Genomic DNA, 25,004 nt, shown 5'->3' on the forward strand with positions numbered 1-25,004 from the left:
TCTCTATGCCCTATATTTGCCCATGCATCCATATTCAAAAAACAAAAAGACCGTAACATCAATTACATTGTGTGCTAACAAACGAACGCACATATAAACTGTAATCCCCCCCCACCCCCCCACCCCCACCCCCCTAAAGATGCACAGAATACACACTTTCCTCTCCTCCCTTCCTTTCTTTGCGGTAGTTGCATAGCAACAGAGGAGCCGCTGCGAGCTCCAGTGGTGCTGGTGGTGGGAGCTCGCGCTGATTAAGCCTGTCTTGGCTTCAATTATGAATGGACTTCCAGCGACGCACGCGTCTCAAAATGGCAACGCGCAGACTGATAAGGCATTAACAAACTCTCCAGTGCACCTATCTTGTTTACCACTTTCCCGAGGGCAACGAGTCTACTCGCTGTGACTTTCATCAGAAGCGTTTGGACGGAAATGATTAGAGAGACTGAATTATTAAAGTCATTGGAAAAAGAGCCGATAAAAGCCCTTGTTGATGGGAATGCGTGAGGTTAATGGTTGGGGTCAAGCTTTGAAAAATAAACTGATGACCACGCATGTCTTAGAAACTCAATTCTTTGCCATTATATGCAGGTAACAATGTCTTTGACCTTTTGATATTGACTTGTGGTCTGGTAGCTATGAGCCAATATGCAGGAATAGTTTATGATGCCCCCGTGTGTGTGTGTGTGTGTGTGTGTGTGTGTGTGTGTGTGTGTGTGTGTGTGTGTGTGTGTGTGTGTGTGTGTGTGTGTGTGTGTGTGTGTGTGTGTGTGTGTGTGTGTGTGTGTGTTTCAGGAACATATGAGCAAAACCTCATTTTACAACTTATATATTTTTTTATTATTGCAACCAACTGGAAGACAATACATCACATGAACATCATTGTAGTTTTTTTCAGAAAAATGAAAAAACAAAAGAAAACAAAACCCACATTTATTCATTTTTTGCCACGGTTTTTTGGACAATGTTGATATTTACATAGATGACATTGTTTTAAATCGTTCTTTGGCAATGTGATTGCACAAAAAGGATAGAATCCAACATTTACTGAGAGAAAAACTTGACGTTTGGGAGCACTCATGCCGCACTTCGTCAAGGACCAATGATAGTGTTGTGTTTTGACATCTCTAACCTATGGCTTTCAGTACCCATCTTACGTTGTCTCTGAAAAAAGAAAATAATGGCAGTATTGTAGATTGAGAACAAAACGCGGGGAAAAAAAGGAAAATGCAAAAATAATAAAATAACAAAGAAACAGTTGGCAACCGATTTGTAGAATGCTGCACTATGTGATTGGCAGGTTTTAAAATAAAGTAATCACTGAGTGGCTTTCAGGCAGGGACGTGGATTATTCTCTCTCTCTCTGGTTTTCTATTTCCCCCTTTCTTTATGTTGATCTGTTTATCCAACAGACAGTTATGGATCGGGTTCACTTGTGGGCTGAGAACATAGAGGGGCATTGCAACGCTACTGGCTAAAAGCAACACACACACCCACACACACACTCACTCACTCACTCACACACACACACAGACATGCCCCTTGCCAGCACATGACAAGACAGTATTAGTCACCACTAAACAGTGCATGGTCGGCGGAAAACACACAATGGCTGCTTGCTTGACCTGGGATGCAGGGGGCGGGGGGCGTGTGTACTCAGAGAGACACTAGACAGAGGAGGGAAGCCATTCAACATGGGACACTGACAGCGTCGGCCTCCTCCAGACACCTTAGTTGTTGTGGGTCCCTTGGATAGCAAGTGACGCATGTTACAGATGGTAAAGGACTGTACCAAGTTGGGACAGGACATGCAGGGGTCGGGGTGGTAGTGGCAGAGGAGGACTGTAGCAACTGGGACAGGGCATGCAGGGGGGTAGGAGGTCTGCATCTGCGTCCCTATAGCATCTGCTCTGCTCAGAACAGGTTCAGTTTCTTTCCCCACTCGGGCATCAAGGTCGTTTCACCACAATATCACTTCTTTATCCATGGCCACTGCGTTTGTTCTGTAAGTGGTCTTCTGAAAAGAGGGGGACGTTTTTATGGGTTTATTCATAGTCGTTATACTACCGGCACAGGGGGGGTTGAAACGTATCCATTTTGACAGCGGGGGTCTAACTACAGCTCCTCTGCATTTTAAACGTAGTGCGTTTTCAATTACTAGAGCTACGACACATAAAAATCGAGTGAACCATGTGACCTTTAACAGAGCCACTGGACATGGCGAGCCGATGGTGTGCAGTACATTGTGTTGTAAATGTTTTAAACGGCCACACAGGAAATCATATCCGTTAAAAAAATTCAGGCATCAATAAGACATAAAACCTATCTTTTTCATAAAAGTCGTTTCTCTCATCTTTCCTTTTTGCTCTTCTTTCCGTTAAAATTTTTTTTTCTTTCTTTCCGGAAGCCTTTTTTTTCTCCCAGGAGACAGCGGAGAGTTTGTCTCCTACGTCAAAAGTTTCATACATTGACACTGAATGAAGCTGGCAGTAAATTAAAGACAATTGTACATTTTACATAAAGTAGGAAAATAAAATGATGACAACCACGACGACAATACTGTTATAAATAAAAGACAAGAAATGTCGGCGACATTTCGGCAACGTGACAACAGAGGTATTTAGGACGGGCAGGCAAGCAGGCACAATGTTAAAAAGTTACATTTGCTCATGTTAAACTCTACATAAATAACACTATTGCATTCCTGTAATACTACCCAGGCGGAGACCTTCACTGTGCATTGCCAATAGTTGTACAATTATCGTTAGTTGACAGCGTTAGTATTTTGATACTAACCTTTTGTTTGTGTTGTGTTAGTAAACGGATGACCATAAGCGTGCCAACTCTTATAAAACAGGTCAACGCTCCCCCAAAAACACCCAGCTTTAACCCTGGTTTAAGGCCCTGTTGCATTGTGGAACATTGTGCACTCTATAAAAGGGAAGCTCAAATTATTCTGCAATGTTACTATTCAATGTAATTCAACAAGTTGTGGAAGTGTCGGATATCAGGCTTTAAACCAAACCAAACTCAATTTAGGCACTTTGCAACGTACTAGTTTATTTTTGGGGTTCCGTTTTGTAATTCCTCACTCATTGAGGAACTGATGATTTATGATCACGTAACCATATTCAGTTCGTTCCCACACCAAAATACCAAAATACCAATCTTCTATGGATGCTAGTATTAAAGGTATGCAATAGTCTATTTACATACACAAGTTCAAAAGCGAACAAGCTTACACTTTAAAGGGCATGTGTTTGGGGACAGGCTAACTCACACGTACACTAGACCAAGACCATATTTTTTTGAAGTAATGCAGGAATCGACACTGAAACACTATCGCTGTTCAGACGTAAGAAGTCTGAGCCAATGTCCAGGAGGTGACTGGGATGGCCTGGCCATGGCAACAAGAAGTGGCCTTAGCAACGAGAAATGAGTAAAGCCCTGGAACGGCCGGGCTCTCCATTTCACAACGGTCTACACAAGCACCCCCTCCCTGAAAATGTGTCTTTGTAAGCCCATTCATAAAATACACATTAATAAAAAGACTCAACAAAAAATCTGAATTAAACTTAAAACATAATTAAGGATATGACAATTGGCGGCAAAACATTTTTTTTAAACTTTCCTCTAGGATTAAGGTTTATATGAAAATAAGTCATGCTTCATGCTAAATACATTGTTTATCTTACATGATCTTTGAATAAAAAACATTTGCTGTTTCATCTTATTTACAAGCACCCATGCAATGTAACTGAGAAAGTCCTGCAGGTCAAATTGCTTCAATTAAGAAAGGAAAAAAATAAAATATTTTCTAACCTTTTTACAAAGTCGTCCACCTGGGGAACAAATTGCTTATATCTTGATGAGCGTAGAGTAAAGTGTTGGGGGGGGGGGGGGGGGGCGGGAGGTGAGGGGAAGGTAAACTTATGCAAAACACAAATCTAAACTCACATTTGGATGTAGTATATCAAGAGCAGCGGACAACATGGACAACGGATGGACGGGGATGGTGCGGACCGCCGGGTCGCTAGATGTCTACAGTCTATGAGGCGGGGAGAGTGGGATGAGGAAGGAAGTTCTCGGGATGTCATGTATATGAACAACACCCAGAAGATGACGATGGAGTAATTGGCTCTTACCCGGCACCTTATCCATCTTTATAATGATAAACATGACTATGTCAGCATCTATTTTTTTTTCTTCATTTTTATATTTTCTATAATATAACTATTTTAAATACTATGAGTGCTCTTGAAATAAAAACCATGTCTTCACCATTGTTGTTGTTGTTGTTTGTTTTTCGTGTTTTCTTTAGGTAAGGGACGTAAAATAACGTGAAGTGCATGGATATATCACATCGGGTTTTCACAATTATTCGGACAAGTAACTTCATTCGTGTTGCTCTATCTCACGGACTCTCGGTTAAGTCTTGTGTTTTTTCCCCCTCTTTTTTTATTTTCTTAGCTCTCCTATCGGCTACATGAAGCAACCTGGTCACTTATTCTTTGGCACATTCTCACATTTGTGCTCTTGGATCGGAAAGAGTGATGCTAGTGACCAGCCAAGGACTGTTCTGTGTTTATATTGTAATATATATCTATATCTATGTATATATATATATTCTCTTAATTTAATACATTTGTCTCATTGGCTGAGCCTCTTTGCTAGCATCACCGATTGCTACAGGTTTACACGCAGGAACGAACGACACATGACGAAAACGACCGTCTTTCTCGACGTATATAAACATATACGCACCGCGACGAGAATCCATCTTGATGTCCCACTCAGACCTCCCCTACCCTCCCAAAAATGTTGTGACAAGACATATTTTGTTTATGGCTTTCATCTCCTTTTTAAACAACAAAAACAACAAAGATGTGATGAGACGCACGATCGTTAATGTTAGTGTTGCTGAACATGTAGGAAAACAGAGATTTTTCATATTGCCACAAATAAGTAGGATTCACCTAATGCCCTGCAGATAGTTAGAGAGGGAGATGAGAAACGTCCGTCCAGACTAATGCTTTAGCCACACCACCTGTAGGCCCGCGCCCGTGCACGTGTAACCTTGTGTGTGTGTGTGTGTTTGTGTGTGTGTGTGTGTGTGTGTGTCTCAGTCTGTGTGTGCGAGTGTGTGTGTGTGCCGGATTGACCCAACGTAATGTACTTCTAAAATAGGCGTGTTTCTCCATGTCTGTGCGCCTCCTCCTCCTCCTCCTTCTCCTCTTAGTTCCTCAGTGTCTCCTTCTGCTCCTTCTGGCCCTTGGCAGTGCGGTTCGTGATGTTGTTGAGGCAGGCGCGCACGCCCGCCAGGTGCAGCAGCGACCCCGCCGCCTCCTTCATCTCCTCGTCGTCGCTCTCCACGGGCATGGCCGCCACCATGGCCGCCGCCGTGGCCGCCCGCCGCTTCTTCAGCGGCAGCGTGTCGCCCACCCCCCGCAGCCGGTTCTTAGTCCAGGGCAGGCTGCCCCCCGCCGTCGAGCCCGCCGTCGCCCCCGCCCCGGCGCCCGCCCCCGAACCGCGTCTCTGCGCCCGCAGGGGCTGCTGGGTGAGGAAGGTGGCGGCCGTCGCGGCGACGTGCAGGTCCAGCGGGATCTCCCGCGGCTCGGGTTTCACCTCCTCGGCGCCGATCTCCACGGCGATGATGTCGTCGTCGTTGAAGTCCTCGTCCAGCGGGGAGCAGTGCGAGGAGGCCTCGCCCTCGCCCTCGTCCTGCGAGGAGGAGCAGGAGCGGCTGGGGGACTTGGCCGTGCTGTAGGTGTGGTCGTCCTGGGCGTCCTCGTCACCCGACTGGCTGTCCTCGGCGCGGGCCGTGTAGTCGCCCAGCACCGACCTGTGGGGGGGGGGGGGGGAGTAGCGGAGGGAACGGAGGTGTTTATTTATTCAACCAAACTATTTTAAACATCAGTGAGTGCCCTTGAAATAGAAACATGTCCTCAGCCTTGCCTTGCCTGGTGTTTGTGTATGTGTGTGTGTGTGTGTGTGTGTGTGTGTGTGTGTGGGTGTGTGTGTGTGGGTGTGGGTGTGTGTGTGTGGGTGTGTGTGTGTGTGTGGTGCAGGGATTTGTCCAGTGACTTCAATGTCTTAGTGACATAACTGGCATGCAAATAATGTTCTTTATGTGCGGTTGTATGTTGTTCATTGTACGTTTCATTGTATTTTATTGTATCATTATAAATGAAGGTTATATATTGTAAAACCCATCCCTATGGTCCGATCGACTGTATTGTAGCTTATACTCTCCAGTTGCACCGTCACGTTTTGTATACAGAGCTTTTACTATTATCCACTGGGACACAAGTGTTGCGGTCCATAGTAAGCAGGACGCAAATGATGAGCAAAAGAAACGAGAGATGCTAATCCATTTTACCCAGATAACGTGCATAGTGGCACAGTCATACCTCTGGAAGGCAAGATTATTTTAGGAACAAATCAATTACTTATAGCAAATAAGCCTAATTTACACCGACTTGTCATTAGGGAAACTGTTAATAGATCGCCATCCAAATCGGTCACACGTTGCAGAATTGGTTACAGCAGGTCACATGTTAAAGTGTCACATTTATCTGTTACAGTATCGTATACATGAATATCATCCATTACAGTGTCATTTTTACATAAATGTTATCGTATGTCCATGAATATAATCCTTTACACTGTCGTATATCATTTATTTGAATGTTATCCTGTACAGTATCGTATATATACATGAATGTGGTCCTGTCTAGTATCGGTCCTACATGCATGTTATCCTGTATAGTATCGCATACATGAATGTTAACTCAGTAAGGCATTAGTGCATGTAGTAGGTGTGTTCTGACACCATATAAATCAAATGGAATAGTTGGGGGGGGGGGGGGGGGGGAGAGGGGGCTCTCCACCTCCTCTATCCCAGGGGATTATGTTCTTGCTCTGGGAAGGGAGAGGTAAAGGTGGTGGTGGTGGTGATGCCGGGGGTTGGCATGGTAATATTCGTAAAGAGAAAAAGTATGCAGCCATGGCGGTGTTCAAATATGCACAGCATATCTTCAGAGAGAGAAAGGGAGTGAGGGAGAGAGAGGGAGAGAGGGAGAGAGGGAGAGACAGAGCGAGAGAGGGAGTGAGAAAAGCAGAGAAAAGAAGAGCGAGGGTAAGAGAGAGGGAGAGAGAAGGAGAGGGAGAGAGAGGGAGTGAGGGGAAAAGAGAGGGAGAGGGAGACAAAGAGAGGGAGATAGAAAGGGAGAAAGAGGGGGAGATGGAAGGTGCGAGCAGGAGTGAGAGGGAGCAAGGGGAGGACTCGAGGAGAGAGAGAGAGCGAGGGAGAGACAGATGCGGAGGGGGGATGTTTAATTTATCACACGGTGTGCCCCATCATGTTCCCAGGCAGATGTGATAGATGCACGTGTCCGTGCACGCTCCCTGTGTTCTGCCGCCAGCCGAGGGGGCATCCTGCTAACGCTAATAAACTTTGGAGTTTGAGTCTGTTTGGGAGTGTGTTTGCGTGTGTGTGTTTGTGTGTGTGTGTGTGTGTGTGTGTACGTGTGTGTGTGGATGCGTGTCTAGGTGTGTGTGTGTGCGTGTGCGTGCGTGTATGTGGGAAGGTGTGTGTGCGTGTATGTGTGTGTCTGTGTAAGACTGTGTGTAGGTGTAGGTGTGTGTGTGTGTGTATGGGTGTGTCCGTGCGTGTCCGTGTGTGTAAGTATGTGCGCAGGTGTGTGTGTGTTTCCATGTTTGCAGGCATTACATAAACACACCTGGATTATATGTCCCAAGTCAAAGGAAATGTCGAACCCCTTTGTTTGACTTTCAAACACAAAAAGACTTGACAATGCTCCCTATACATGGTGTGTCTGTGAGTGCGTTTATGTGTGTGTGTTTGGTGACTAGGTGTGCGATGCGTCTGTGTGTTTGAAGTTTGAGTCGGAGACCATTCTTTAAGAGGTGCGTTGGTGGATCAAAAAGAAAAAAAAACGGAACCAAGTAAACAGATGTTGATATCGTCTGGGGTCAAAGTTCACTGACCTTATGGTGGTGGTTCTGCTGCCGACAGGGCTCACGGGCAGGGGTCGTATTACGGGAAACAACCCCTGGTTCCTCACACGGGCACCATTCTGGATCACACTTCGGGGAGCTAGAGGGAGAGAGAGAGAGAGAGAAAGAGCAGACACAGGTGTTACACAAAGTCTATTGAGTAAAGGGCCTAAACGTAAACACGAGAGAGAGAGAGAGAGAGAGAGAGAGAGAGAGAGAGAGAGAGAGAGAGAGAGAGAGAGAGAGAGAGAGAGAGAGAGAGAGAGAGAGGGAGAGAGAGAGAGGGAAGAGGGGGGGGGGAGGAAATGAGGACGAAAGGACAGAAGGGAGGAAGGGAAGGAAGGAAGGACGTGCCCCAGTCCGATCTCGCCCCGTGACCACAGGAGGGCCGGCCGAGCGCCTCACCGATCGGGGGGGGGGGGGGGGGGGGGGGGAGAAGTCCGACCGGGCAATGTTGATGACCGAGGCGTGGTCCAATTGAGCGGGAATGCGTCATAAACGAGTTAAGGCCGCTGCAAATCATCGAATTAGCAACGACCGCGGGGCCCGCTAAGTTCAGACGGCCGCACTCTGCCCAGCGCCGGGCCTACAGCGGGGGGGGGGGGGGGGGGGTGGAGTCCTGACAACACCCTTGGCCTCAGGAGCCTGGACCTCCGTCCAGAGCTCAGAACCACCGGCCTCGAACCAACTCACTGACTCACTGCCCTTCCACTGCACTCATAGCACAAACACTGAAGCGTGCTGCAGAATCAGGCTCAGGTGAATTCTGTCAAGTTTCAGGTTTAAAAAATAGACGCATGAAGAGAGCATCTTTATTTGACTGTTTAGTCATGTCGCTGGCGTTTTTCTCTGTAGACTTGTATGCAACTATAAAATGGATTCATTTCATAGCACTAATAATCTGAAATATTGTCTGCTGTAGTTATTGCTGTTATAGTGCTTCCAAACATTTAAACAAATACAACAAGACCCATGCTGTTGTCCAAAGTGACGTACTTATTCAGATCAATGTCATTAGGAGCAGCTAGGGTCATGTGGACATTTGGTGTAAAAAGATTGATTTATTGATATACGCCTCTGACATAAAATCAGAAATTCATCTCCTGTTTCAGACCGCAAGTCGGTCAAGTAAAAACATCTGAAAAATTAGGAATTCTTCCACGTGACGGGAAAACATTTTTTCACGTGTGCAAATAGTCAGCCAACTGCCCTAGATCCAGCAAGGCAGAGCAGGCCTGCATTAGTTTCCCGAGAGGGAAATTCCTACCACATATGTGTAATGTTCGGTACACCATTACGCTGGGTGATGGATTTCAGAAGCCGAACTGGAACACTCCGTACCGTGTCTTGGTCAAACCTCCACCACTCTCACGACTTCTGTTTACTCAGGAGTGAAGAAACACGAGTGAAACAAAAGGAGAGGAGAGAAGAGAAGGGAAGAGAGGGAGAAGAGAGAAAGTGAGAGGAAGGAAGACGAGAGAAGAGACAGAAGAGAGAAGAGAGGAGAGGGGGAGCGAGGAGAGAAGAGGGGAGAGAGGAGAGAGGAGAGGGGGAGTGAATAGGGGAGAGAGGAGAGAGGAGAGAGAAGAGGAGAAAAATAAGCCAATGGAGAAATGAAGAAAAATAGATACTTAGAGAACAATAGAGTAGGGGAGAAAGAAACACAGCGAAGAGAAAGAAAGGGAAGACGAGAAAAGACGAGCAAGTGGAGGAGAACGGAAGAGGTGATTGTTTACAAGTGCAAAAAGCCAAAGTTATTTAGGGCTGGCTGCTCACCACAGCCACTCACGAAAACAGCTGTCATCTTACGTTGTGGGCTCCTTGCAGATGGTGACCTACCGTTAGCGATGTCTGAAGCTTAAAGTGTTTTCCAAACACAAACCGCTTGCGACCGAGAAAAAGTAGTAGTGTCATTTAAAGCTGTGTAGACTCAAGTTTTGTGGATTTGTATACTGAGGAGTTTTGCAGCGTCGTGCAGACTTGTGTAGTGTAGTCTAAAGTTGTGTGGCAAAGTGTAGAGTTGCGTCGTGTAGAGGTGTGTAGTGTCAAGTTGTGCAGAGGAGAGTAGTGTAGCCTGAACCTGTGTAGCGTAGTATAGAGTTGTGCAGATTAGAGCAGTCTGTTCTAAACCCGTGTGGCATAGTGTAGTACGAGTTGTGTCACGTAGGGTTGTGTCGAGTGGTGCGCTGCACACGAGTGTGTGTGTCATTTTGATGTAATGACCAGACATGTTGGACCACTTCAAACGACCTGGACAGATCAGAGGCAGTGGTCCTGATCTGTCGTGTGCGTAACCTGCAGTGCGAGCACCACCTCAGGGGGGGTGAGGCTACGAGAGGGGAGACACCCATCAAGAGGAGCTGGAGCAGGCTGCTTCACCACGTGATCTGGATCTGCAGTCTGTGCGTCTTCCTGCCTGCCTGCCTGCCTGTCTGCCTGCCTGCCTGCCTGTCTGCACATCTGCCTGCCTGCCTGTCTGTCTTTCCACAGTAATCAGTTGTGCTTTCCATAACCTTATAAGTAAATCTTGGTGCACAGTGCACTCTTTTGTAATCTTGATCACCGCATGCTGCCGTGCACGCGTGTTTGTGTGTGTCTGAGCGCGTGCCCATGTGGGTGTTTGAGTGTCTGGTTTGTGTGTGTGTGTGTGTGTGTGTCTGGTTTGTGTGTGAGTGTGTGTGTGTGTGTGTGTGTGTGTGTGTGTGTGTGTGTGTGTGTGTGTGTGTGTGTGTGTGTGTGTGTGTGTGTGTGTGTGTGTGTGTGTGTGTGTGTGTGTGTGGGAGTGCGCCAGGTCTCCCCGGGTCTATGTGCCTGCCCCCGCTCCACTTCCTTCTCCTACCCCCTCCACCCCAGCCATGCCTCACTCTAGTCAGGCTTCGGGTCGTCATGGCAACGGTTCCCCCTTTCCACATGCCACAGAGTGGTAGATCATGCGTCAGCGGTGAGCGCGGTAGAGAGAGGCAGACGCGGAGCACGGAGGGAGAGAGAGAGAGAGAGAGAGAGAGAGAGAGAGAGAGATTGAGAATGAGAGAGGGAGAGATAGTAAAAATACCAAGCTGTTTGACATGGTCTCTCAATGCACAGAGACACACTTCTGCCCACCCCTGTTTGCCCTAGACACACACACACACTCACTCGCAAACACCATCACAACTATTCCGTTGTTTTCTCTGAGTCTCTCTCTCTTCTTTCTCCTTCTCTCTCTCTCTCCCTCTCTTTGTCTCTCTAATTTATTTTCTCCTTTCTTATTGCGTCACTCGTTTGCTTATGCTTTCTCTATTTGTTCTCAATTCTCTCTGTTGATTTGATTTGTATTATTTCCTCTCTCCCTTTGTCTTATCTAGTTTGTGGTCTTTGTCCCTCTTTATGTTTTTCTCAGTTTCACCAGTCCTTCTTGTGCTCTCTCTCTCTCTCTCTCTCTCTCTCTCTCTCTCTCTCTCTCTCTCTCTCTCTCTCTCTCTCTCTCTCTCTCTCTCTCTCTCTCTCTCTCTCTCTCTCTCTCTCTCTCTCTCTCTCTCTCTCTCTCTCTCTCTCTCTCTCTCCCTGTGTCATTCTATGGAGGGTCGATGACTCATATCTCCTGGCATCCTCTCAGTGTCTGCAGGTAACAGACGGGGGGGTTGGGGGGTGGGGTGGGGGGAGGTAGTGTTGCAGAGGTCAGCTGACAGACTGGGGGAGAGGCATGTAACCCACAAGAACACACAACATAAAAGCAGAAACATACAACCCCACCGGAACATAAGTCAGCCCAAAACAACACAGTGCCTAAAAACCAACAACCTAATGCAAAGCAAGAGCGCAAAACAACAACCCAAGACAACAAATCACAACACAAAAACAAAAACGACAATCAAGCACCGCACAACAAAACACCACAAAACAACAACTAATCACAATTCAGCCCATGACACAACATATCCCACACAAGGCAGCACATCACCAGACCACACACACATCCCAGCAACAACATTATAAGACTGGGATTTCGCAACACTAAACATAGTTAACGAAAGGCTAACACACAACAACCTCACGAGACAAGACAAAAGAACACACACAAAACACCAGCAACTGTCAACACACAAAGATTGCGAAATACTAAGCAAACTTTTTATTTAATTCTGAACGGTCATTTTAGTGCCTGAATGGAGAGGTCTACGGAGAGAGACAGGGGACCGGGTTTGAGAAGAGACAGAGGGACACGTGTCATCGGCCCAGAGGAGGGACTCAAACCTGGGTTGCTACGAGCAGGTCTGCCTGCAGGGTGAGGAGCCACCAGGGTGGTCCAGCCAGCTACAGGTTAATAAAGCAGAGGCCGGGCTGGAGGTTTCAGGAGGTCAGGAGGAGGAAACTGTAAACCCTCGGCAGAAGGAGAAGGGTTCATGTTTCTGTTTGAGAACAGGGGCCGTACGTGTCTTTTCCCCTGGCCGTCTGTTTGACTTAGCTCCTCGTCCACACTCCTGTCTGTTTACCAGCCGGGGAGACTCTGTGGTTGTACAAACTGGTTCTCCCCGACTACCTGTCTGTCTTTGTGTGTGTGTGTGTGTGTGTGTGTGTGTTTGTGTATGTGTGTATGTCAGTCGGCCTTCCTGCCTGCCTATTTGTCTGTTTGCTTGTTGCTTTGTGTATACGTGTGCGTGTGTGCGCGTGTGCGTGTGTGTGTGTGTGTGTGTGTGTGTGTGTGTGTGTGTGTGTGTGTGTGTGAGTGTGTGCAGGCATACCTGTCTGATTTCCAGGTCATGAAAAGTCTCCACTCTATCCCTCGGCCACTCGCTTCTCCCTCCCCCTCCCTCTCCCCTCATGTGCAGTGTACACACACACACACACACACACACACACACACACACACACACACACACACACACACACACACACACACACACACACACACACACACACACAGCTTTCCACTCTGTCTTTAAATGAGTTCCACATGGCATTGCAGTCTCAGTGCAGCCACAGGGCGAGCAAAACAGGCGTTACACACACACACACACACACACACACACACACACACACACACACACACACACACACACACACACACACACACACACACACGCGCACAGAACTCTTACACTAACAACAGCCAAAAGTTCAAAGGTCGCTCCAGGCAGACTCTGAGTAAGCTACAATGTCAAAGTGGCCTCAAAACAACGTCGCCTGATTGGCTGCCTTGAGAATACCAGGATAAGGGCTGAGGCCAATAGCATGAGGTCTGCAATCAATCCATACATTAATTAATGCATGAATTAATCAATCAATCAATCAACTATCTATCAGACATCTATGTCTTTATCTATCTTTCTATCTTTATAGCATCAGTCTGACTGGAAATGTGACTTCTCATTCCAATAAACGTCACAAGATCTCCAGAAAACATAATTAGAATTCCCCGCGCGCGCGTGGTTGGGACTTCTCTCCAAAGCGATCACTCAAAATAGATTCACTTTATCGACGTAGTTGGGGAAACGACAGTGCTAAATTAAAAAGCACTTAAAGCTGTTGAATGCCGAACGACGAAAAACATGAAGAGGGATGACGCTGAGCAGATGCTAGAGTCCTATAAATATAGATGTCAATGTATAAATAAATATGGAAAATATATAAATAGTATTATATCATCACAACTTCTGTTACTAGTATGTCTGGGGGGAAAATAACATGCAGGTGTAAAATGCATAATCTGTACATGTATATATATATATTTTTTTTTTCCTGTATACTAAATACAGCATCAGTTATCAAAGCTGTGTCCTTAGAGACAGATCCTCTTTCCAGATCTACCGAAGCACATGGAGAACAAATGTCCCAGCCAAGACGGCTCCGGTCAGCAGGGTGTTTTGGGGGGAACCTACCCTTTAATAACACTATGAATAAGACCCCCCTAAACCCCACCTCCCGACCAAGGGGTCAGCACCGTCCCAACCCTCTTCCACCTCTTCCTCCCACACCTGCCGTTCTCCCTCATCCTTTTATTTCCCTCGCTTCCATCTCTCTCCTCCCTGCACTAACCTAACACGGGTCGGGTGTTCCCTCTGTGCTCCCCCAGGTCAGGGGGAGCAGAGAGCGAGGCGGTGTGAGACGCGCTGGATAAAATACCTGCCGGATTACATATTTATCTGACTGTTTAATCACTTTCCCAGCCCGTTTGATTCCGTTTGAATCGATCCATCCGTCCATGCGTCTATCTACCGATGTGTCTGTGGGAGCTATGTGGCTGTCCGTCCGTCCACCCCTCATGCCTTCACTCGTCAGTGTGTCCGTCCATCCGTCCATCCATCCGTCTCTCCTATGTGTCCAGACAGCCTGTCTCCGACTGCCTCTTCCCAGACAGGGCTGGGCAAGATTATGAATATATTAATGCATATATTTGTGGTCCAGTGTCTGTGTGTGTGTGTGTCTGTGTGTGTGTTTATGTGTGTGTGTGTGTGTTTATGTGTTTATGTGTTCATGTGTGGGTGTGTGTGTGTACGTGTGTTCGTGTGTGTGTTTATGTGTGTGTGTGTTGTGTGTGTGTGTGTGTGTGTGTGTGTGTGTGTGTGTGTGTGTGTGTGTGTGTGTGTGTGTGTGTGTGTGTGTGTGTGTGTGTGTGTGTGTGAGTGAGTGTGTGTGTGGTGTGTGTGTGTGTCTGGGTATGCGTGTTCACATGCGTTGCCGGGCACATGCTCATCTGTGTCTGTTCCTATGCGTCTATGTGTCGGACCACTTATCGAAGGGAGTCCGAGGGGTTGTTCCAGACACAAACCCTCTCTCCCCCTCACCATCTGTCTCTCTCTCTCTGTCTCTCTCCCTCTCCTTCTCATGTGTGTGTGTGTGTGCTCCTTGACCATTACCGCTCCATTATGGTGGCCGTGTGGTGCGGAAGCCTAATGCATCCACCCCCCCCCCCCCCCCCCCCCCTCCATCTGGGGTGGGGCCGGGCGCTCCAACGCTAGGAGGAGTGCTCCCTGATTAGGATTGAATGTCCATTTAAACTGCCGTCCAGGCCCCCAGGGAGGGGAGAGAGGGGGAGAGGATGAGGACGGGCAGGGATGGGAGAGGGGGAGCAGGAGGAGGAGGAGGAGGAGGGGAGGAAGTGAAGGGAAGTGGTGGTCAGTGGGGGTGGTGGTGGTGATACGGTTGAGAGAGGTGAGAGAGGAGGGAGAGAGGAGGGGGTGAGAGGAAGTCAAGGGAATACATGGTGGGTTGGGGGTAGGAGCTAAGAGAAGACGGGGGTGGGGGGAAGAAGAGAGGAGGAGGAGGAGATGAGAGGTCCTCATCTCGTCCCCTCCCTTCTGAGATGAGAGGTCCTCATCTCCTCCTCTCCCTTCTCCTCCCCATCCTCTACTCTCATCCCCAGACACTGCTCTCCTTCCCTTCCTCTCCTACCCTCCCCTCTCCCCTCCTCCCCTCCCATCTCCTCTCCTTGTCTCCTCCCCTCTCATGTCCTCTCCTCTCATCTCCTCCCCTCTCCTCCCTCCAGAAAAGATAAAGCAGGAAGAACAAAGAGGTGGTTGGAGGAGCAGGGAGGAGATTAAAGACGGGAGAGGGCTCGGTCAGGATTGACGTGGACGACGGCGTCTTGTTGTTGAGTGTGCCTTTGTTTTGTTTAGGGTGATGTTTTTGTTGTTCTTGTGTGAGACAAGGCTGTAAAATCTAAATTAAACACACACACATACACACACACACACACACACACACACACACACACACACACACACACACACACACACACACACACACACACACACACACACACACACACACACACACACACACACACACACAAGTGAGATCCTCAATTTCACTCACTCCCTACCTCTCTCTCTCGCTCTCTTGCTCTCTCTCACCTTATGCATGCACTCAACAGATCTCTCTCTCTCTCGCTCCTGCCCTCCCTCTCCCTCTCTCACGCACGCACTACCCAGGTCTCTCTCTCTTCCTCTCCCTCTCTCTCTCTCTGTCTCTCTCGCTCTCTCTCTCAGGCACGCGCTCGCTCACCAGATCTCTCTCTCACTCTGTAGCTCTGTTTGTTTTTTTTTACTTAGAAATATGCCTCTTTGGAAGAAAGCATCCTCCTCTGGCAGGGAGCCAAGTGTCAGAAGCCGGCACTTTGTATTCTCAAGGTGGGTCTGAACACAGGGACTCTGAATTGAGATGATTGGAGCTGGCACATCCATGGAGAGCGGGAGGGAGAGGGGGAGAGGGAGGGAGAGAAAGGGAGAGAGGGAGAGGGAGATTGAGGCCAAGAGGGAGAGGGAGAGTGTGAGGGAGAAGGGAGAGGGAGAAGAGAGAGTGAGGGAGAGGGGATGGAAATGAGAGGGGAGAGAGAGAGAGCGAGGGAGGAGACAGAGAGAGAAGGGAGAAATGGGGGGGGGGAGAGGGGGATACAGAGAGAGAGAGGGAGAGAGAGGGGGAGAGGAGAGAGAGGGGGGATAGAGAGAGAGACAAGTACAGGATCACACATAACAAACAAGGGGGTTCGTGGAAGGCAAAAATGGTACCTTGTAAGAGAACTCCTCCATTCTTTCTGAAGAGGGGACTCCCCGACCACAACGGAGGACTGTAGAGAGAGAGAGGGAGAGCGAGAGGTAGAGAGAGGCAGAGGTAGAGGCAGAGAGAGGGAGAGAGAGAGAGCAGGTCAAAAGAATGAAAGCGTGACAGCGATATCAGAATTTGAGACAGAATGTAAACAAGATAATACAGATATATATTTATAAATACAGAGACAGAGAGGGAGGGGAGGGAGAGAGAGAGAGAAAGAGGGAAAGAGAGAGAGAGAGAGAGAGAGAGAGAGAGAGAGAGAGAGAGAGAGAGGGGAGGGAGAGAGAGATGGACATACGGAGACAAAGAGGGGGGGAGATAGTGAGAGAGTGAGAGAGAGAGAGATCGGAATTCCATCACATACCGGTAAGAGTGATATAAGATACGAGATGAGACATATATATAGACAGCTCAAAAACAGAACAAAAATTGATTATCAGAGAACGAGTGACAAAGAGAGAGAGAGAGAGAGAGAGAGAGAGAGAGAGAGAGAGAGAGAGAGAGAGAGAGAGAGAGAGAGAGAGAGAGAGAGAGAGAGAGAGAGAGAGAGAGAGAGAGAGAGAGAGAGAGAGATACAGAGAGGGAGAGAGACAGAGAGAGAGAGAGACAGAGAGAGAGAGAGAGACAGAGACAGAGACAGAGATAGAGAGAGAGAGAGAGGGAGAGAGAGAAGTGGTCAGTCATTTTTCATCATGTAACAGCAGCAGCGGCCATGGCAGCGGAGCGCGGAGGCATATCGCTATGCACTGGAATCCCGGCCCATAAGCGGGAGCGTGTGATTATAGTGATTACGGTCCCGGGTGTCCCTCTGTTGCCTTTATTCCCTGTGATTACCTCAGAGAATTACAGCCTCGCCACGGCCGCCGCCGTCCACGGGGGTAATTTCTCATGACAGCCCTCCCCCCAGCGCCCCCACCCACCACCCAATCACCCCCCAATCCCACACACCACCAGCAACACCAGTACCGCCAGCACCACCACAGACCCATTCACACTCCCAGTCAATCAGACCCCCAAGGCACAGGCGCACGCGCACACACACCTGCGATATGGTGATACACACACGTGTTCGCTCCTGGACGGGAGTGCACGTGGTGAGACGGAGGCACACATGTGCGTGTGCGTGCGTGCACACGCACACACACACACACACACACACACACACACACACACACACACTTGTTCCGAAGGGAAAGGCTCTGTTAAGGGCACAAGCACAAACTCACATTGTGCACACATACTTACACACCCACACACACACACACACACACGCAGGTACGCCCACAGACACGCACACACAGACATGCACGTACTGTATAGACGGTTGAGCACATGTACAGTGACATAGATAGAGCTTCTCGGTGTGAGTTAATCGCTGCACCACTAATGAGGAAGATGATGACGGCATTCCTCACGGAGACAGATACGTCTCCAAACCACTGCAAACACATGTGCCACACTTACACACACACACACTGGCCGCAGTTATTTCCCATTGTTCACTGATAGAGGGGCAGTGGCGAAAGAAAGGAAAGACAGAGAAATAAAAAGAGGGATCAAATTAACTTGTGCACTTATTATCTATAGTTAAAGAAAGCCAGGCAGACGGACAGACAGACAGACAGGAAGACAGGCAGGAAGAAATTCTGACAGGAAGACAGACAGGAAGAAAATCAGACGGGAAGATGGACAGAAAGTCGGACAGACAGGACGACAGACAGACAGACCGACAGACAGACAAGCAGACTGTCGAGAATGGAGACGGCGGTCTCAATATTTCTGGGCCGTGAAATCGGAGTAAACCAGGGAGAGACGAAGGGAGGCAGACGAATTAAACGATTTCCAAAGACAAAGGCAAAAGTTGAGCGCATTAAAAGACACGCTGGAAAAGCCATTACCACAGAAAGTCAGCCAGGCAGGCGAGCCGGCGAATCCGCAGACAGACCGGCGGACCGGCGGACCGACAGACAGACAGACAGACAGACAGACAGACAGACAGACAGACAGACAGACAGACAGACAGACAGACAGACAGACAGACAGACAGACAGACACAGAGCAAGGACACAGAGCCACACCATAAAGTGGAGGAGGAGGAGGAGGAGGAGGAGGAGGAGGAGGAGGAGGAGGAGGAGGAGGAGGATGAGGAGGAGGAGAAGTTAGGGAAGCCGAGGGGCCCGGACACGATCACGATCAAAGACGCTGACGACGTTCCCCCAGAGTGGGACAAGGAGACGTGCGGAACGGCGGACACCGAGTCACACGCGTGTCATCGGGGAAGCGGAGAGAGGCCCTCTCACACCAAAGGAAGTGGTCTCACTGGCGCTGCTGCGCTCCGGGTTCCCAACGCAAGCCTTGTTTTTACGAGACGCAAAGCCTCCAAAAATAAGAGGATTTAGACATCTCATGTTGCTCACAGATCGTCAGATGTAAGGGACGGACGCACGCATGCGCAAGCACACACACGCAGACACATGCAGACACGCAGGCCTGCTCGTATGCAGACACGTGCACGCACACACACACACACTCAAACAAAAAATGGCTAGCAAAGGAAAGCAAATTTCAGCCCTGAGCCACCTGCTGTTGCCATGGAGAGTTGCCATGTTGCGTTGCCACGGCGATAACATATTTTTCCTGCGTTAACAGCCTGTCTGTTTTCCCTGCACCCCCCTCCCCCGCCCCCCCCCCCCCACCCAGCCACCCCACACTCTCCCATCTGATTCTCCCTTTCTCCCCCCAATGTCTTTCACACTTCTGTACCATCCCTCCACTGTTCCTCCACAACCATTTTATTCATCCTCACCCCTCTCCCTTTCTTTTCTCTCACCCCCGCTCTCCTCTCTCCCTCACTTCCCCACTCGCCACTCGTGCTTGCGCCCATCCATCTCTCGCTCTCCCCCTCTCCCTCCCCATCCCCTGTCTCTCTCTCTCTCCTTCTCTCTTGCCCTCTTCCTCCCCCTGTCTCTCTCACCTCCCATCTTCTCTCTCTCCCACCCTTTCTCCCCCTTCTGTCTCTTCCTTTCTCCCCCTGGTCTAGCTCTCCTCCCTCCTTATCACTCCTCCTCTCGCGTCCTCTATAGCTTCCCTCCGTCTCTGTCCCCCTCCCTCCCTCCCTCACTCCTCCCTCTCTCCCTCTCTCTCTCTCCCCCTCCTTACACTCAACTCCTGCTTTTCAACAAATAGCTTTGTGGCGCGACGGCACCTGCCTTTTAGTGCGTGTGTTGCCATGGTGGCGCGTTGCCGTTGCCTAGGCAACCCTGCACATTAATCTGCCGGGCGATGGGCTAAACTCGTGGCAGGCGCTCGCTCGGCATCTCCCACTGCCACCCCTCATTTTACTCTTACAGCGGGGGAGAGAGAGAGAGGGGGGGGGGGGGGAGGAAGGGAGAGGGAGAGAGAAAGAGAAAGGAGAAAAGAGGGTGGGGAATATAGAGGGGAGGGAGAGACAGGGGAGAGAGCAGAGAGGGAGAGGGAGGTGAGAGTGGGAATGAGGGAGGGTGAGAGAAAGGGGGAGAGAGAAAGGAGGAGAGAGGGAGAGAAAGGGGGAGGGAGGGAGGGAGGATGGGGGAGAGGAAAGGGAGAGAAAGGGGGAGAGAGGAAGGGAAAAGAGAGAGGGGGGTGAGTGAGAGATAGAGAGAGCTGCAGAAAGGGAGAAGAGAAGGAGGGGGAGAGGCTGAGAGAGAAAGAGAGAGAGAGTGAGAGAGAGAGGGGTTCCTTAACACCCTTGAGACACTTCCCCCCCACACTTTCGGCACCCCCTCTTCCTCCTACTCCCTCACCAACACCACCGTCAACCACCACCAGCACCACCACCACCATGGCTCCTCCTCCACCACCTCCATCCAGATGCTGATGGGGTGTGAAGGAATGCACCACGGAGCTGACCTTCCAGCCAGCGTGCGCTCTCTTTCCAAGTCTCATGCACGCACAGACACACACACACACACACACACACACACACACACTCACACGGACACGCATGCACACACACACACAGAGACCGAGTCCATGGAAATGCTGTAAATGTCTTGCATATGTCAGCAAAGGATAAATTAAATTAACGCACGCACACACGTGCACCCACACGCCCACAAAACAAGCGGTGCATGCACCGCGGACATAGGTAAAAAGTGCACGGAATTACTCCGCTCACACATACACACTCTCTCATTTACATGTTTTCATGCAGACATGCATTCACACACACACACACACACACACACACACACACACACACACAGATTTGCATACCAGCTTGCGCACACACACACCAGCTCGTGCACACACACACACACACACACACATTAGCAGTGAACTGCAGGTGGGGGATGGCGGTGAGTTATTACGGTCCAGGGAGGGCTGAGAGGTAGGAGAGTAAAGGACAAAGAGAAGAGGGGTCTCCCTTCCCCTCCATCCATCTCTCCTTCTCTCTCCATCATCTCCTGCCTCTCACCCCTTCCCTCTCACTCGCCGCCCCTCAATTAGTCATGTACCCCCTCAGCACCAGCCGCTGTACCGTTCCTCTCCTCCTTTCACTCGTCCCTCCTTCTCTCTTTCTCTCCCTCCTCTCCCCCTTCTTCTCTACCTCTCCTCCTCCTCTCTTTCTTCAGCCCTGCTGCTCCTCTACTGGTGGCTTATCTCTCTCTGGTCTCTCTCTGGTCTCTCTCTCTCTCTGGTCTCTCTCTCTCGCTCTCTCTGGTCCCTCTCTGGTCTCTCTCTCTCTGGTCTCTCTCTCTCTGGTCTCTGGTCTCTCTCTCTCTCTCTCTGGTCTCTCTCTCTGGACTCACCCTCTCTCTCTCTCTCTCTCTCTCTCTCTCTCTCTCTCTCTCTCTCTCTCTCTCTCTCTCTCTCTCTCTCTCTCTCTCTCTCTCTCTCTCTCTCTCTCTCTCTCTCTCTCTCTCTCTCTCTCTCTCTCTCTCTCTCTCTCTCTCTCTCTCTCTCTCTCTCTCTCTCTCTCTCTCTCTGGTTGAGAGCGTCCACTACAGTCGGTCCTTGACCCTGACTGAACGTGGATGGTCGTGCGAGGAGCTGCCAGTGTAACAGCATCAGGTCGTCTCCCCTTCAGAGACGCAGCAGCTTCCATTGATCTGATCAGAGCACGTGCACTGAGTCATGCACTCACACACACACACACACACACACACACACACACACACACACACACACACACACACACACACACACACACACACACACACACACACACACACACACACACACAAACAAAACACATAAATCTCTCCCTCCATATGTATATAAATAAATAAATGAAGATATATATATATACAGACACAAACACACACACACACAACTATCTATCCATCTATCTATCAATCTATATACATTATATATATATATTTATACAGTATATCTATATATAGATATACAGCATATATATATATACATACACACACATACACATACATTCACACATATAGCCCATATAGACCCACTATATAGATTATATTTAGCATTGCCTAGTTTTCCTTCAGTCACTTATATTTGAAAGACAAGTAAAAGTACACCACGTTGGATGTGCCGGAGAAGGAAATTCAAAGTCTTCATGGAGCTTGCTTTGAATATATTCCATGCAGACCAAGAAAGTACCTCAAACTGTTCCCATTTTGTCAAGGCATGTTGACGAAGGCACATGCAGGATTTGTAATATTCCACCGATGGAACTTATCTGCTGATGTTCAAGTATATCCGTGGTCTTTCCGGAAAATAATGTTTGATGAGTGGCCTTGTTATCTTTCGATCTGGGAACAAACATCAACCCCTCCCCCCTCTCCCTCCCTTACGTCTCTCCCTCGAAAACAAAGGCTACGATAAAACGTCAGCGTTTGGGAACTTTGTTTATCGTGTATGAATATTTACGGCGTTTCGCAAACAATCAAAAGCAGCGGCGGGGACATTGAAACGCGAGTGATTATGCTTTAGACTTTATAATAAAAAAGGTAACCACACACACATACACAGGCCCGAGTGCACAAACACACATACACAGCGACACACACACACACACACACACACACACATACACACATATACACTCACACAGGTATGCACAAATAGAGGTACAGGAGGATGGTCTGGACAGGGGCCATCAGGAAACCCCTACTCTAACCAAGAAAATTGACTCCAACCATTTCCCTCTCCGGGTTAGGATGCAAATTACCCCCCCCCCCCCCCCCCCCCCCCCCACACACACACACACACACACACCTCCAACTCTATTCCTGCCCCCACCTCCTCCACCCCCCCACAAAACCCCACCTGTGTCAGGAACAGAACCAACGATTTGTTCCACTTCCCCATACCTCATTGTTCAAAATGACACTTTTACATTTTTACTGTGAACCAATTATTCTGTCTTCCTCACATTCCACTAGCACCGCCATCCTGCCCAGCACTACCGAGCGGGGGGGGGGGGGGGGGGGGAGAGAGAGAGAGAGGGAGACAGAGTGAGGGCAAGACAGAGAGGGAGAGAAAGAGGGGGAGAGAGGGAGAATGAGAGAGGGAAGGAGAGATAGACAGAGAGAGACAGCGATATACAGAGAGAGAGCCAGAGCGAGAGAGAAAGAGAGAGCGAGTGAGAGACAAAGAGGATGAGAAAGAGAGAGAGGGACAATGAGGGAGGGACGGAGAGAGACAGAGAGAGAGCGTGAGAGTAAGGGAGAGAGAGGGAGGGCAAGATAGAGAGAGGTCCACTGGGACTCACTGGGGTTGTGGGAGAACTGAAAATAGGAAAATATGGAGTGTGAAGAGGGGTGAGGGTAAGGATGGAGGGAAGATAAGAAAATTAGAGCATAGAGGAGATAAGGAGATAAGGAAAGGAAATGATAGGAGGAGAGGGGAGGGGAGGGGAGATGAGAGAAGGAGGGGAGAGGAGAGAGGAGAGAAGATGGAGAGATGACTGGAGAGGAGAGGGGACGACGACGCATAAGATGAAAGCAGATAAGATAAGCGAAAATTTGGGGGAACTCTGTCGGATTATAATTGAATGATGAATTGTCAGAGCACGGGTTCAAAAGATGGGAAAGTGAGAGAGAACAATGGACTGACACACAAACAGATAAATGGATGGATGCATAAATGGATGGATGGATGGATGGATGGATGGATGGATGGATGGATGGATGGATGGATGGATGGATGGATAGATGGATAGATAGATGGATAAATGGATATATGGATCAATAGATAAATAGAAAAGACAGATAGTAATTATTTTTTTATATTTAAACTAATAAACTGAGGGAAACACAGTCGGTAGAATGAGGAAAATGTACAGAGCGAGAGAGGAGATAACTAGAGGGAGAAAAAAGAGAGATAGAGCAGAGAGAAGAGGAGAGAAGAGAGAGATAGAGGAGAGAGGAGAGAGGAGAGAGACAGAGGAGAGAGACAGAGGAGAGAGGAGAGGGAGAGAGGAGAGAGACAGAGGTGAGAGGAGAGAGGAGAGAGGAGAGAGAGAGAGGAGAGAGAGGGGGAGAGGAGGTGTGGAACGAGAGGGCAAGCAAATAAAGGAACACAGAAGAAAAAATCAGCTACCCCTCCTTCTAACTGTCATGTGCCCGCGGGGGGAGGGAGGGAGAGAGAGAGGGAGGGAGGGGGGAGGAGGGAGGAATTGGGAGAGGTAGGGGGGCTCATAGACCATTAGCACCTGGGTGGAGGGAGGGAGGGAGGGAGGGAGGGAGGGAGGGAGGGAGGTGGGGCAGGAGGGGAGAACACTGGATGGGGGACAGATAGAAAGAGAGATAAAGAGAGGTAGAGAGCTGATACATGTAATGGAGGTGGAAGATGAAAGATGTCACGAGCAAAGCGTCTTGGTGTATCTGAGGTGGGGATGAGGGGGGCCAGCAGGGCTGCCAAGAGGCTAGGGGCGATACAGGGGAACCCAGCTCACTCTGGGTTCTACAGAGTACGACTTTCCGATCAGCGGGCTTAAGTCCTTCTCCATCTTTCAATGACATGTTTATTATACGGTGATGCTCGGCAATCCACCTGTCCAACCATTTATTCGTCCGTCAATCCGTCCATCTATCAATCCATCGAACAGCTCCCTCCCTCCCTCCCTCCCTCCCTCCCTCCCTCCCTCCCTCCCTCCCTCCATCCATCCATTACTCCCTCCATCCCTCGCTCACTCCCTCCCTCCATTCATCGGTGCCTCCCTCACTTCCTCCATCAATCCCTCCCTCCATCAATCCCTAACTCTCTACTTCCCTCCCTCCCTCCCTCCCTCCCTCCCTCTCCCCTCCACCCCACCACTCCCCCTCCACCCATCCTCCAGTGTGCAGCGGGGAAGGGGCTTACCTGGGCTGGTATGTCTGCGTCAGGGTGGGCGGTGAGGTGGAGGGCGTTGCCAGGCCAGGTGAGTAGGGGTGGTAGGGGGTCTTCTTCAGGGCCTGGATCAGGTTGTGCCGGTACTCCGGGTCTATGGACCACAACGAGCCCTTACC

The 25,004-nt window shown here is 49.3% G+C and overlaps 1 protein-coding gene across 1 annotated transcript; it reads right to left on the bottom strand.

Annotated features, from left to right (window-relative positions):
* Nucleotides 1–813: 813 nt before the first annotated feature.
* On the bottom strand, nt 814–25,004 carry LOC115534391 (forkhead box protein N3; the record flags this gene model as incomplete). The annotated part of the gene is given in 4 exon segments (XM_030345360.1): nt 814–5,839; nt 8,008–8,116; nt 16,503–16,561; nt 24,859–25,004. Coding segments are annotated over 4 exon segments (921 nt in total), but the record flags the coding sequence as incomplete, so codon positions are not given.

The sequence above is a fragment of the Gadus morhua genome, chromosome 21, assembly GCF_902167405.1.
Source record: "Gadus morhua chromosome 21, gadMor3.0, whole genome shotgun sequence".
NCBI classification, from domain to species: domain Eukaryota; kingdom Metazoa; phylum Chordata; class Actinopteri; order Gadiformes; family Gadidae; genus Gadus; species Gadus morhua.